General features: G+C 42.9%; 1 protein-coding gene across 1 annotated transcript in view; it reads right to left on the bottom strand.

Moving 5' to 3' along the window:
• GMDS (GDP-mannose 4,6-dehydratase) overlaps positions 1-4173 on the bottom strand; it is a 661927-nt gene extending 657754 nt beyond the window's left edge. Inside the window, exon 1 of the mRNA XM_006085713.3 lies at positions 3869-4173. Coding sequence (XP_006085775.1) covers positions 3869-3970 — 102 coding nt within the window. The 5' untranslated portion in view covers positions 3971-4173. The remainder of the gene's footprint in view (positions 1-3868) is intronic.
• Positions 4174-13210: the final 9037 nt, after the last annotated feature.

Here is a 13210-nt window from a genome sequence, read left to right as displayed (position 1 = left end):
CGCACTGGGGATGTGCCCGCAGCCAAGGTACATGCCCTTGACCGGAATCGAACCTGGGACCTTTCAGTCCGGAGGCTGACGCTCTATCCACTGAGCCAAACCGGTTAGGGCCAAAACTGAATTTTATGCCCACCTGACAACATCCTCGGCTTTGGGTTTTGGTACACTACCTCCATCTTTCTATTGCCTTTTCTTCTTTTTATGATGGTTTATGTTTTTGTTTGTTTGTTTGTTAATCCTCACCCAAGGATATTTTCCCATTGGTTTTTTTAGAGAGAGTGGAAAGGTGGGGAGAGGGAAAGAGAGAGAGGAACATCAATGTGAGAGAGACACATCGACTGGTGGCCTCCTGCATGTGCCCAAACCCAGGTATATGCCCTTGACCAGGAATCGAACCTGTGACCCTTATATGCATGGGAAAATGCTCTATTTCCTCCGCACACCAGCCAGGGATAGTGCTGTGTTTTGATATTTTTTATTGAAGTCACCTCAGAATTCTTTTGGAAATGAGCAAAGGATATAAATAACTTAGTAATTTAATTTCCTTCATTATTACTATTTATTTTTCCTCAGTGTCCCCTAAAACTCTCCCTTTTTTGTACTCTTGTGCATGCTGTTTACCCCAAACATAGTCCCTGCTATTTCTAGCATTCAATGACTTCTCCCAGGCTCCTGAGGTTGAATGAAGCATTCATTTGGCTCCTACCATACCTTGACAATACTGATTTTTTTCCATGTGCACTGTCTTTTCAAGTTCCTCAAAGACTATGAGATCCTAATGGAAAGAGAGTACATCTTACATATATTTATATTCCCAGCAGCATCAAAACAAGCCTTGCATGTGGCAGACACACAGTAAAGACATGTTCTGTTAATGGGAAGGGTAAGTTAGCATTTTTGAAAGCTCACTGGGTGAAACCATGTGGGAAGTAGGCTGAAAAGGAGTTTCTATCTTAAAGCAATTTACAAACCAAAGAACTAAGATAGTAAATTACCTATGTAGACAATAGGAATGGCATATATATAAACACACATAAAGTTCTCGGAATGGCTACTTTTGGCAGGATTAGTCAGCGTTCACAAAGTCTTTTAGTGGAATTCAAATGAATAAGACTATGAGGATATTCAGTCACAATTTAATGACTCCAAAGATGTACAAGGCGACAGTATTCAAAGAACAGCAAGTACATTTCCATGGATGTAGTAAAGAACGACAAGCATCATTAGACAATGGAGGTGAATTTGGGGGACGGCTGAAAGAGGGCCTAGCCGAGGCAGCAATGCAAAGCTAGGGACTGGGTTTTTTTTAAGGTAATTTAATTAGGTAAAATCTTTGAAAATGATGCACAACTACTGTGTCAACAATCGATAGGAGAAAGAAAGCTAGACTATGAGGCCTGACAGTATATACTAGTGATGCCAGTAAGTACTGGCTATCTGCACTCATTCTCAGGTGGGTATGTAGGACAACCCATTTAAGAGCCCATCTGGGCACAATGGCCATGATAGCCCTAAGGGCCAGAGCAGTGGTTTCTACCTCACCTTTTTGAATCTGAATCCTCTTCTTAGAGTAAAACAATCTCTCTCTCTCTCTCTCTCTCTCTCTCTCTCTCTCTCTCTCTCTCACACACACACACACACACACACACACACACACACACACACTCACAGAGCTGTAATTTCAATTGTGTGGCTTACCACAGAGGCAGTATAACAAAATGACCCAGAGCAACTCCTGGGTTCAAATCTCAGCTCTGACACTATTAGGTGTGCACTCTCAGGGAACATATTTAACTTTACTTAGCCAGATAAAAATTATACCTTCCTCTTAGGTAGATATATAAAATGTTTAGCAGAATGAGTAGTTCAGTAAGCTCTCATCCAATATTATTTTTTAAATGGACAATAAGGTATGGATTTTCAGACCTCTTGTATTTACTTCACAGTCCTCTGGAAATCCTTGATACCCAGGTTGGGAGTTGCTGTCTTAGAAGTAAATTCCATCAGCAAGGATTTATGTGGCAGCTACAATGTTCAGCATTGTGCCACGGCCTATAGAAGCCAACACAACACCCAACAAGTAAGGGGACAATGCAGAGGGTGGATGTTGGAAGGACATGGGATTGTTGCAGAGGTTAAAATGAGACTAAAACTCAAGCAGGAGTTTAAAGTTGGAAATGCTATGGGGAGCCAAAGAGGTCTGGTCAGGGAGTAGCATGCTGAACATGTGCTTAAGGAAGACTACCCGTTGGCAGCCTTTAGGGCAAACTAGAGTAGGGGCACATCTCTCACCACTCAGAAACAACCAGGAGTCTGGGCTCAAAGCTCTAAAGAAGGTTTCATCCCTAATCTGCACTGATTCATACTGCTGGTCACTTAAATTGGTTTAAGCCATACCACTGGTTACATTAACAGCTTAACTAATTTCTTCATAATACTTAGAAAAAAATATTACCTAAAACAACACATGTAAGCTTAGTAAATATTTGAGCTTCAGATTCAATCTAAGAAATTGGAAAAAGGGGAACCACCTGCAAAAGAGTCCTCAGCATTGGAAAAGGATAAACAGTATGTAGGCCCTTGCCTGAAAGGGTTCCCATCCTCAACCTCAAATCCTTGATCTACCTGCCTCTCTTGCCAGTTTTCAAACACGTGTTTATTGTAATTACCTTAAACATAGTAAGATGCATGAATAACCAGAAATCAATCAGATATCCAGTAGTTAAAACTCTCTAATCTTTTTTGACTCTCCATCTGGCCAATTTCAACTTCTCTCTAATGCTAGAGCTTTGAGAGCAGAGTTTGAATCCCAACTGGGCATTTCCTAGTTGTTTGATGTCAGGCAAATCAAACTCCCATGCTTCGGTTTGCATATCTGTGAAGCGGGGATAACCTGTCAGAAAGTAGTTGTGAAAACTAAATGGTTAATATCAGTCAAGTGACTAAAACATAATAAGCACAATATGTATTAGCTATTATTATCATCTTTATTACAGAGTAATATTGGCTACCACCAGATCTCCAGGAGTACAACTATCACATTTTTTCAACAAAAACACACGGGCAAAACTATTTCATTGTCACTGAATCGCACACAGCACAGCTAGATAAGAGGCAGTGGTCAGCCCCTACCTGTTGCAACACCTTTAAGAGATGACTGTCACAAACTGGCCTGCACATGAGGCTCCAACATGCAGGACTGCTCCCCCTGAACTACCTCGGCCCAGAGCTCATTTCTCTGGAAACAGAACCCTAGCATGTGTGAATAGGAATCTCAGAAGTTCGTGAAATTTTAAAAAGTTTTTGTGAGATATGTTTTTAAAAAAAAAAAGTATTTCCTGGGCTGTGACCCACAACACTACTTTATCATTTTCTCTTTTCTATCTAGAAATCTGTGAGACTGAACCAAAACAGTAAGAAACTTCCTCCCCTGCTTCCCAAGCATTAGCAAGTAAGCGGCCCTTAGGTGACTCCACACTCATCTTCACAGATAAACGGTCCGCCCCCTCCACCACCCCCCGCCCCGGAGCACTAGGGTCCGGTCTGCAAAGAACTAAATTCCAAGTGCATCCTAGAGGGCTTGTAAAGACACGGCTCCCGTCGCCTGTGGACAGGGGAGAGGGGCGCCTTGCTCAGGTGTGAGGACCACATCCCGTGCAGGACCCGCGCTCCCACACCCCGGGAAGACCAGAAACACTCAAAGCAGTGAGCACACTCCCACAGCCACATCTGTCCGCGACCTCTCGGGCAGCACCCGCCTTCCGAACCGCCCAGGAAACTGTTCCCGGAACGCGGGCAGCCCCGGCCGGCGCGAGGTGCACACGTGCCCGGCGGCAGCAGGCCCGGCTCGGCCCCGCCTCGCACTCACCTGGCCCGTGATGCCAGTGATGAGCGCCACCTTTCTGGGCTTGCCCATCTCGCCATCCCCGGAGCCCCGGGTGCTGGGGCAGCGTGCCGGAGCGTGTGCCATGTCTCCGCGAGGCGTGCGGCAGAGAGCAGGGCGGAGCGACAGCGAGCGCAGCTGAGGCAGCGGTGCCAGGGGACGTGGGAGTGTACCCGCGCGCAAGCTGCCTCGCCCGGCTGCAGGGAAGAGCGCACCGCGCGGCCAGCAGCCACAATCTGACAGGGAGCTCGGAGGCGGGTGGGAAGGGCAGGGGCGGGCCCAGCGGCGGGCGACGCGGCGGTGCGGCTGCAGCCAGGCGGGCGTGGCGTCATCCCGTAGGCCAGCGACGCTCCCGCGGCGCCAGCGGCAGGCCCCGCCCCCCGTCAACGGCCTTGCGGGAGGGGCGGGGCGCCGGAGGGCGGGGCTTGCCGCTGGGCTAATCTGCAGCCTCAGGAAAGGAAGTGATACTGGTCCAGCGCCTGGCTGAGCCCTGGGCCAGGGCGAGAGTGGGCGGGGTCAGCCTTCTACGGCCTGTACGTCACCATTTTTCCCTGTGTGGAACCCCCACGTCCTCTCCTCCGTCCGAATCTCCCAGGAATCCTAATAAGAGCCCGAGGATGCGGGGAGAAACTATGAGCAGACCTTTCTGTTAGGAGAAAGCCCTGAATTCCAAATCTGGGTGTCACGGGGCCTGGGTCAAAGGCTTTGACAAATAATTTCTGGAAATTTGTTGCAATGTTTTTTTGATGAGTCTGGTTTTATGTTTCTTGAAGGTCACTAGCTTTACAAGACCCCTGAATGGGGATCACAGTTGTGGGGAACAACTAACCTCACCTCTAGCCTGGCTTTCTGGCTCTTTTCACATTTCCCAGAGTTCAGAGTACTGATAAAACACAATAAAGTCTCTATCCCACACACAATAAGGAAATGTTGAAAATAATAATACAATAAGGAAATATTGAAAAGAATGCCGGGTCAATAAACCTGAACGTGGCTAACCTCAAACAAAAATTCAAATGCAATTTGGCTTCTATGGGCAGCTGTGCATTGAGCCAGGGAAGGAGCAGAGGTGACTGAGACACTGGAAGGACAGCAGGTGTGTGTACATAAGCAGTTGACTAGAATCCAGAGAGAATACAGAAACTTCCTTATCTCCACTGCTCTACTAATGACAGGCAAGACCATCACTTTAAATCACAAATTAAGTAATTAGGAGAGTGCTCAATCTAACACACAAATCAGACCTCAAATCCCAAAATCAGAAAATCTCAGTATTAAATTAAAAATATCTTCCCCACTCTGGCCAGGTGGCTCAGTTGATTGCAGCCTCCTCAAAATGTATCCTCAGGTGAGAATTTTAAAAAACAATCTTTACCCCCTAAGCGCCTCAGAAATACTCCTTAGCTTTATAGATAGGCTTGTCTTTGATTTCACACCTTGCCTCTCCTCTGTCCATCCTATACAGAGAATAAGTGAATAAGTGTTACTTGCAGTAGCATAAGGCACCTCTGAGTGGTGAATGAAAAAGGCCTGGTGTAGAGACTGCACACTTCAATTTAGGGAAAATCACTGTAAGCAAGTAATGTCTTTGAACTCTACTAAATTACCTTAATAACTTATTTTTTATTTAATATTAAAGTGCTTTGAATTTACAGATAAATCATTTAACATTTTCCCAAAAATTGCTGGGAAAAAATGGATATTAAGAGAGGACATGCCAACTTTATCCTGCAGCTGTGAGACTTCCTATCATGCTACTGAACACTGGACACTTGCCTGTCCTAGTAAGAAGAATGACAGTTGAAGACCCATAGAAAGAAAATTCATATTATTTATAGGGCCTGAAAATAAAATAATTGCAAAATATTGAGGTAAATGGTAGTTCAGAGATACAGTGGAAGATTTTTAAAAGGGGGATATTTCTCTTAAAAAGTTCTCTTGAAAAAAAGGTAATAAAAGGACAATATGTTTGTTTGTTAGGGTTGTTATAATAAAATACCCGGACATGGTGGTTTAACCAACTGAAGTTTATTTCCTCAGTTCTGAAGACTGAAAGTTCAAGATCAGTGTGGTTTCTTCTGCAGCCTCTCTTTTTGTCTCACATGTGGCCATCTTTATGTTCACATGGCAGTCTCTATATGTGTCTGTGTCTAATTTCCTCTTATATGGACATCAGTCATACTGGATTAGGTCCCACCCAATATTCTCATGTTAACTTAACTACCACTTTAAGAACCCTATTTCCAAATAGTCATATCCTGAGTTATTGGGGGTTAGGACTCTGACATATTAATGGGGGAGAGCAGGGGCAATTCAATCCATAACAGGCAGCTGGAGGGAAAGAAAGGTTTTTCTTTTGTGGTTTTTTTTTGGGGGGAGGGGGAGGTGGGGAGGAGCAGAAAATGGGGCTGATTTTTCTGGTGAGATCCTCTTCCTGGTTTGCAAAAAGGCCATCTCACTGCTCCTCACTTGGTGAAGAGATAGACATCTCTCTCCTATCTCCTCTTATAAGGGCAATAATCCCATCATGAGGTCTCCACTCTGATGGTCTAATTACCTCCAGACCGCCACCTCCAAATACAACCACAATGCAGGTTAGAGCTTCAACATGTGAATTTGGGGAGGACACAATTCAGTCCACAGCATCAAACATTTGGTATGGTACTTAATATATTGAATAAGTTTTTTTACATCTTTGTTTTCCATTTCTTGAATTGAGTAGAGGCTAATTATTCAAGAATAATGCCTCTGCTTTCCCCTCTGAATTATCTCTTCTTTTAAATATTTCTTAGCTTTTCTCTTACAGAACACTTGCTAATCTTTCACCATACCACAGTTTGGAAAACCAATGATAATGGTTAGCATGCATTGAGTGAGCATGTAAGATGAGCCATATCTTACTTAATTCTATGAGATAAGTATAATAAGAATCCCTATTTTGTAGAAATTGAGAATCAAAAAGGTTAGTAAACTTTCCCAAGGTCACATTGCTAGTGACTGGTTATGGTAGATACCATGATTGGTTTTTTCAATTCCTGTTCCATATTCTATTTGGGAAAGCTGAAGTGCTAAAACCCACATTTCCCAGATCATTTTGCATCTAGCATTTTGGAAGCAAATTTAGTTCTGGCAGCCAGACATGTCCCCCCTTAATCTGGTGGTGGAAGTGAACGGAAGCCATCTTTTCACTTCTTTTCACACTGACCTGAGAGTTTTTGGCAACTAGACTCCAAGTTTGGGTCTAGTCACAAGTTTCATGAGTACACCCCAGTAGGGGTGGTGGCAGCATCAGTTTCCTAAATTCTGGCTTAGAACTATATGGCTGGCTTAGAAGTATGCCTTTGACATCAACAGACCAGGCTTCTGCTCCTCCTTACAAAGATTTTTTTTTATCTGAAGTTTTCATTGAGATCATTGTAGATTATAAGAAATAACACAATGATATCCTGAGACCCTTTAACCCAATTTCCCTCATGGTCACATTCACAAAAACTACAGGGCAATATAACAAGCAGGATATTGACATTGATACAATTCACCAATCATATTCAGATTTCCCATGTTTTACTTGTACTCATTTGTGCCTGTATGAGTGTGTTTAGTTCCATACTGTTTTGTCATATGTGTAGGTTTGTTCATCTACCAAAGTCAAAATACCAAATAGTTCTGACAACACAAGATATCCTTTTACAACTCCATCCCTTACCCCTGGAAAACATTAATCTGTCCTCCACTTCTAAAGTTTTGTCACTTCAAAATGTATTATAAATGGAATCACACAGCTTTCAGTCTTTTGGGATTGGCTTTTTTTTACTCAGCTTACATTTCCTAGGGATTCATCCAAGCTGTGTATATCAATAAGTTGTTTATTTTTATTGTTGAGTAGTGTACGTTTATGATGTGGATGTACCATAGTTTATTTAGCCATTCACCCATTGAAGAAATTCTGGGCTGTTTCCAGTTTGGGGCTATTACAAATAAACTGCTCTGAATATTCATACACAGATTTTTGTGTGACTGTAGTTTTCATTTTGCCCAAGAGTACCATCACTGGGAAGTATGGTAATTACATGTTTAGTTTTCTAAAAAACTGCCAAACTGTTTGTAACTGAATTTCTTACACTAAATTCCCTTCTACTTGAAATGCCTACAGTGGTTTCTGTGTTTCACTCTCAAGCTGACATGGCACTACAGACAAAACACAAACTCCAAACTCAGGGCTCTTAACCAATATTGAAGGACCAATAAAATGGTTACTTGTATGTGTAAGTATGATTGATAGAGACACATTATAGCAGGTAAAATATACAGTGGATAAGTAGAGACTGCCCTCCACTTCAGAATTTATATCACTTTTCCAATTCAGGAAATAATCAAGATAGAAGTAGTAAATTTTTAAGTAAAATCTTATACTAGTAAAATCAACTCTATTGGATTTTGATGAGAAAAGTATGAGTCTCAACTGTCCCACTATGTTTCTCATTTATTTAGTTTTGTTTTGCTTTTTAAATATATTTTTATTGTTGATGGTATTACAGATATCTCCCATTTCCCCCCCCCCCTTTTATCCCCCTCCTCCAAGCCTCTATCCCCCCCCACCCCCACCCCCAAGTCTTTATTACTTTGACTGACACACCTCGATGAGGGGTTGGGGGAATGAGAAGAGACAAACCAAAGAACTTAAATGTTTATATGCATAGCCCATGGACATGGGTAATAGGGTATATTTCTCTTGAATAAAATTAAATTGTGTGAGTCTCCTTTCCCAGAATTTATGGCAGAAACAGCAGAGATTTAGAAACAAAATTGGAAAGTGATGAAATAGCTCTAAAGTCTGTAAGGACTTCCTAAAATTTGCCACCTCAACTTTGGGTTATACCATTCCACTAATGAAATCACAGTATGACAAGTTTTTTAGAAAAGGGGGAAAGTACTCAAAATAATTGAAGACATATATTCTCACACTTACAATTTTCCATCTCAGAGCTCTCTTTCTTCAAGCAAATGAGGTTAAGAAGTATGAGTTCTGAGTTATGTGTACACTGTATCTCTAGTAGAGCATGTGTGCCTAAAATCATGTTGCCTCTACCTCTTTTGTTTTTTAATCTTCAATTTTTGTAATTGAAAAAATAGTTGTTGAGATAGAAGAGCTCATTCCTTGGGAAAGTTTTTCACTATGTTAATCTTAGTTTCGTAGTTCACAAAGTCTCAGGGAGCAGAGCCTTGGGATTATTAATGGACTATCTAATTACAATCTCCACTTAAGGCAGCGGTTCTCAACCTGTGGGTCGCGACCCCTTGAGGAGTCGAACAACCCTTTCACAGGGGTCGCCTAAGACCATCGGAAAACTCATATATAATTACATATTGTTTTTGTGATTAATCACTGTGCTTTAATTATGTTTAACTTGTAACAATGAAAATACATCCTGCATATCAGATACTTACATTATGATTCATAACAGTAGCAAAATTACAGTTATGAAGTAGCAACGAAAATAATTTTATGATTGGGGGTCACCACAACATGAGGAACTGTATTAAAGGGTTGCAGCATTAGGAAGGTTGAGAACCACTGACTTAAGGCATACAACATTGTTTTTCCATTATTGACATCAAACAGGGGAGGAAGTGTGTGAAGCTTTAAGTCTTCCTTGGCTTCTATTTTCAACATTGTCCTCTCTGGATCTGAGAACACATACATGCTCACTCCTCTCTTCATAATATTTCCTAAAGCCTTGCTCAATAGCAAATGAATATCCAATAACACAAACACTAGAGATAACGTAATACATTATACTACTTTAAATTAGATTAGAAAATAAAACACTCTTGACTGCCTATGGAAATTTGCCAGTTCCTGGCTACTAGTCTGATCCTTATAATATGTCAATTTACCTCAAGGTTAAGATCTCATACTCATTTTTTAATTCTAAACACTCTAATTCCAGAGAAACTTGACCTTTTGTACTACCAGGTTTAACATATTCAAGATGCTGTCATAAATGTTTAGCTACTCCAGGCTGAGTCTACTTCAACTAGTAATGGTTTCCAATCTTCCTTCTAGTGCTTATATGCCTAGTAAAGGTCTTGGCTAGGAGCCCAATTTATATAGGTAACAGGAACACACACAAGCATTATAAAGGCAAGAACCACAAATTCTATGCATTAGAAAAGTTGCTAGACCCCCTAGGACCGTGGTCGGCAAACTGCGGCTCGCGAGCCACATGCGGCTCTTTGGCCTCTTGAGTGTGGCTCTTCCTAAGCCTTAGGAGTACCCTAATTAAGTTAATAACAATGTACCTACCTATATAGTTTAAGTTTAAAAAATTTGGCTCTCAAAAGAAATTTCAATTGTTGTACTGTTCATATTTGGCTCTGTTGACTAATGAGTTTGCCGACCACTGCCCTAGGAGAAACGGTAAAAAGAACTTTTATACCAATGAATTTCTTAAATGGCCCCTTCCTTCCCACCAAAGGAGAGCTTCCTTCAACTTCTGGAAAGCATGCCTTAGGAATTTACTTAAGGATAAAAGGAGGACTGAAGAGTATGTTGGCTCTCACCTGGATTGTGCCTTAATCATTGTGGGGGCCCTGACCAGAGTATGCCGAATGTTAAAGACCCGTTTGCCATATGCATGCACGAAGGCAATGACTCAGCAGTATCAGTATATGCACTCCACAGGCGCACTCTTATATAACCCACCTGTTTTATGTGACACTGATATCACTAATTGGCAAGAAGCCTCTTTTGTTTGAGTTAGTGTAAAAGGTGCTACTGAACAGCTGGTGGCTGGCTGCTTTGTGTGCAATAAAGCATGTCCCATCTGCCTACGGCTGTTCGTGTCTTCTTCCAGTTCCTAGTTTCCTAGGAGGTCCCATCCCAACATAGATGGAGATCTCAGACCCAACAGAGATGGAGCCCTTAAATAATCCGCAGATGCAGCTCTGAAATAATTTGCCCCAAGTTCTAAAAGCAAACTGTAAGCTCTGAAAAAAGGCAGCTGCTCCTCTGGGAACCTTACTGAAGAATAATGAGTACTGGTGGGGACAGAACCTTCAGCTGCCAGTGAGAAATGAGGATAGTTGAGACAAAACAGTATCAAGTGTGGTCCTGGCACAATGACTGTGGAACCAGATAGTCATTATGGTAGACACTATGGTTTAACTACAAACAAAAGGAGTGTTCAGCAAGTATTCAGGGAAAGGAGCACCAAGGGTAAATATTTATTAGTCTAAACTTATGATAATTTTATTCCCCTTGTCAGTGAAGGACTGACATAGACATGTGATGCAATCCTAGCCAATAAGATGTGATAGGTGAAACTGTTCAGCTATTGAGTCCCCTCCTCTCTCCTAAACTACTATAGGAGATATTCTTGGTTAGTGTTGATGGTACTCTGGCTCTCAAAGAAGACACCCAACCATATCCAGCCTGAGTATTGTCTAACAAACTACTTATGATTCTATGAGTCAGTAATTAGAGCATGGCTCTGCTGGGCAATTCTTCTGCTATTTGTGAAGTCAACTGGAGTCACCCAGTAGTATTCAGAAGATGGCTAGTTGGTCTAAAAGTGTCCAAAAAGTCTTCATGCACAGGTTGGTGCCTTAGCAGGAAAGGCTAGAAGGCTGGGCTCAGCTGGCATCTAAGATGACCAGGCTGCTCTCTCCATCTGTCCTCTCTATGTGGTCTCTCCCCATGGCCCTTTCAGTATGGTAGATAGTGTTATGCCCAGATTTCAGGATCCCCAAGAAACCACTTCAGGGAGCCAGCCAGTCCGATGCAAAAGCATAAGAGTCTTTATTCGAGCTAGCTCAGCTCCCCCACCTTGCCGACGCAGCGACAGGAAGCAGAGAGAGAGCGAACTCTGTGTGGATGAGGCGTTATATAGGGTGTAGGAGTAAGGAGAGGAAGAAGGGCTGTGGCCTGCCGATTGGCCAGGCACAAGTCGGTTTCTTGTTCCTGGGTGTGGCTAGCAGAGGCTTAGACTTCCGGGAAGAAGCTCCTTGCCAAGCACGTGGCCAAGGTAAGATGGAGCACTTACCCTGGGGCAAGATGGAGGGCGTAGCCCTTACCGTGGGGCAAGATGGAGGGCCTAGCCCTTACCCTGGGGCAAGATGGAGGGCCTAGCCCTCACCCTTTCATTCCCCCCTTTGTCTTGGAACTTCCGGCTCAATCATGAGACAGACTGCATTTCTATTCCACCGTTGCTAGAGGCCCGTACTGGGCACACAGAACTATCAACTGAACTATCCCTATATGCTTAACAAATGGTCCGGTGGAAGAGAAAGAAATCATTTTAGCTTTAACAACTTTATTGAAATAGGATTTTTCTTCTTAAAATTCCTCCATGGCTATCAAAAAAACCAAATCAAGATTCCTGATGTTTGCTTAAACACAACAAGAATGGTAACCGACCACCTTTGCTGGAATCTCATGGTTGAATCTTAATGTGCCCCGTAGGGCCAGGAAGCCAAGCCATCCAGCTGCCATCAGGCCTGCCTGCAGTATCTGCTGAGTTAGGTGAATCCCTCACCTGTAGCAACTCCACCTGAGCCCACGCTCCAGGCTTTAAGGCACATCTCAGTAGCCCTCCTACCCGTTGCGGCCCAGAGTGTGTGGGGGTTCCGCAGGGATGCAGAGGCATCTTTACTGCTCCCCTTCTACTCTTTCCAACCGCCAGTGATGGTAGGGCATGGGCCTGACGCTCCAGCGCCAGCCATCTTCAGGGCTCCCAAGCAGGATACCAGGCTTTCTTCGTGGCATTTTTACTGGCTTTAAGTCTTTAGAGCTCAGACAGGGCTCTTTAAAACATGATACTCCAGTCAAAGTTTTCCATTAATAAAACCACTATTAGGAACCAGTCTTATTGAATCTATGCAAAGAAATGTATTGCCATGACTTATTTAGCATTGCCAATATTTCAGAGGAATTATGTAAGGAGAAAAACATACTGATCTGCTCTAAGATTTTCTGATTTTTCCTTGCCAATTCCTTTTCATGGAGTTATAACAAAACAGTAACTGTTGGCATTAAACTTTCTTTCTATGCATAACCATGCCTTAGACCTTCTATTCCAAACAGGCCTTTCCCAGCTTTCTACAGTTGAGGTTTGTACTACCCCTGACATGGGCATGGTTACGCAGGCCTGCAAGACAATATACAGGCTGCCAACCATCAACTGTCTCTCAACAGAGACCAAAACCTGATGGGCACCGTTCCCCGTGCCAGTTTGGCACCTGCCCTCTTGGCAGCTAGTCACCCTTTACTTTTGGGGGTCACCCCAAATAGTTCCTTCCAGGACAGCCAACATACATTCAAACCTG

This window comes from Myotis lucifugus, unplaced genomic scaffold (genome assembly GCF_000147115.1).
Source record: "Myotis lucifugus unplaced genomic scaffold, Myoluc2.0 scaffold_21, whole genome shotgun sequence".
Classification (NCBI taxonomy): Eukaryota; Metazoa; Chordata; class Mammalia; order Chiroptera; family Vespertilionidae; genus Myotis; species Myotis lucifugus.
The sequence above is the reverse complement of the archived record's forward strand: the minus strand, read 5'-3'. Positions and strand labels throughout refer to the sequence as shown.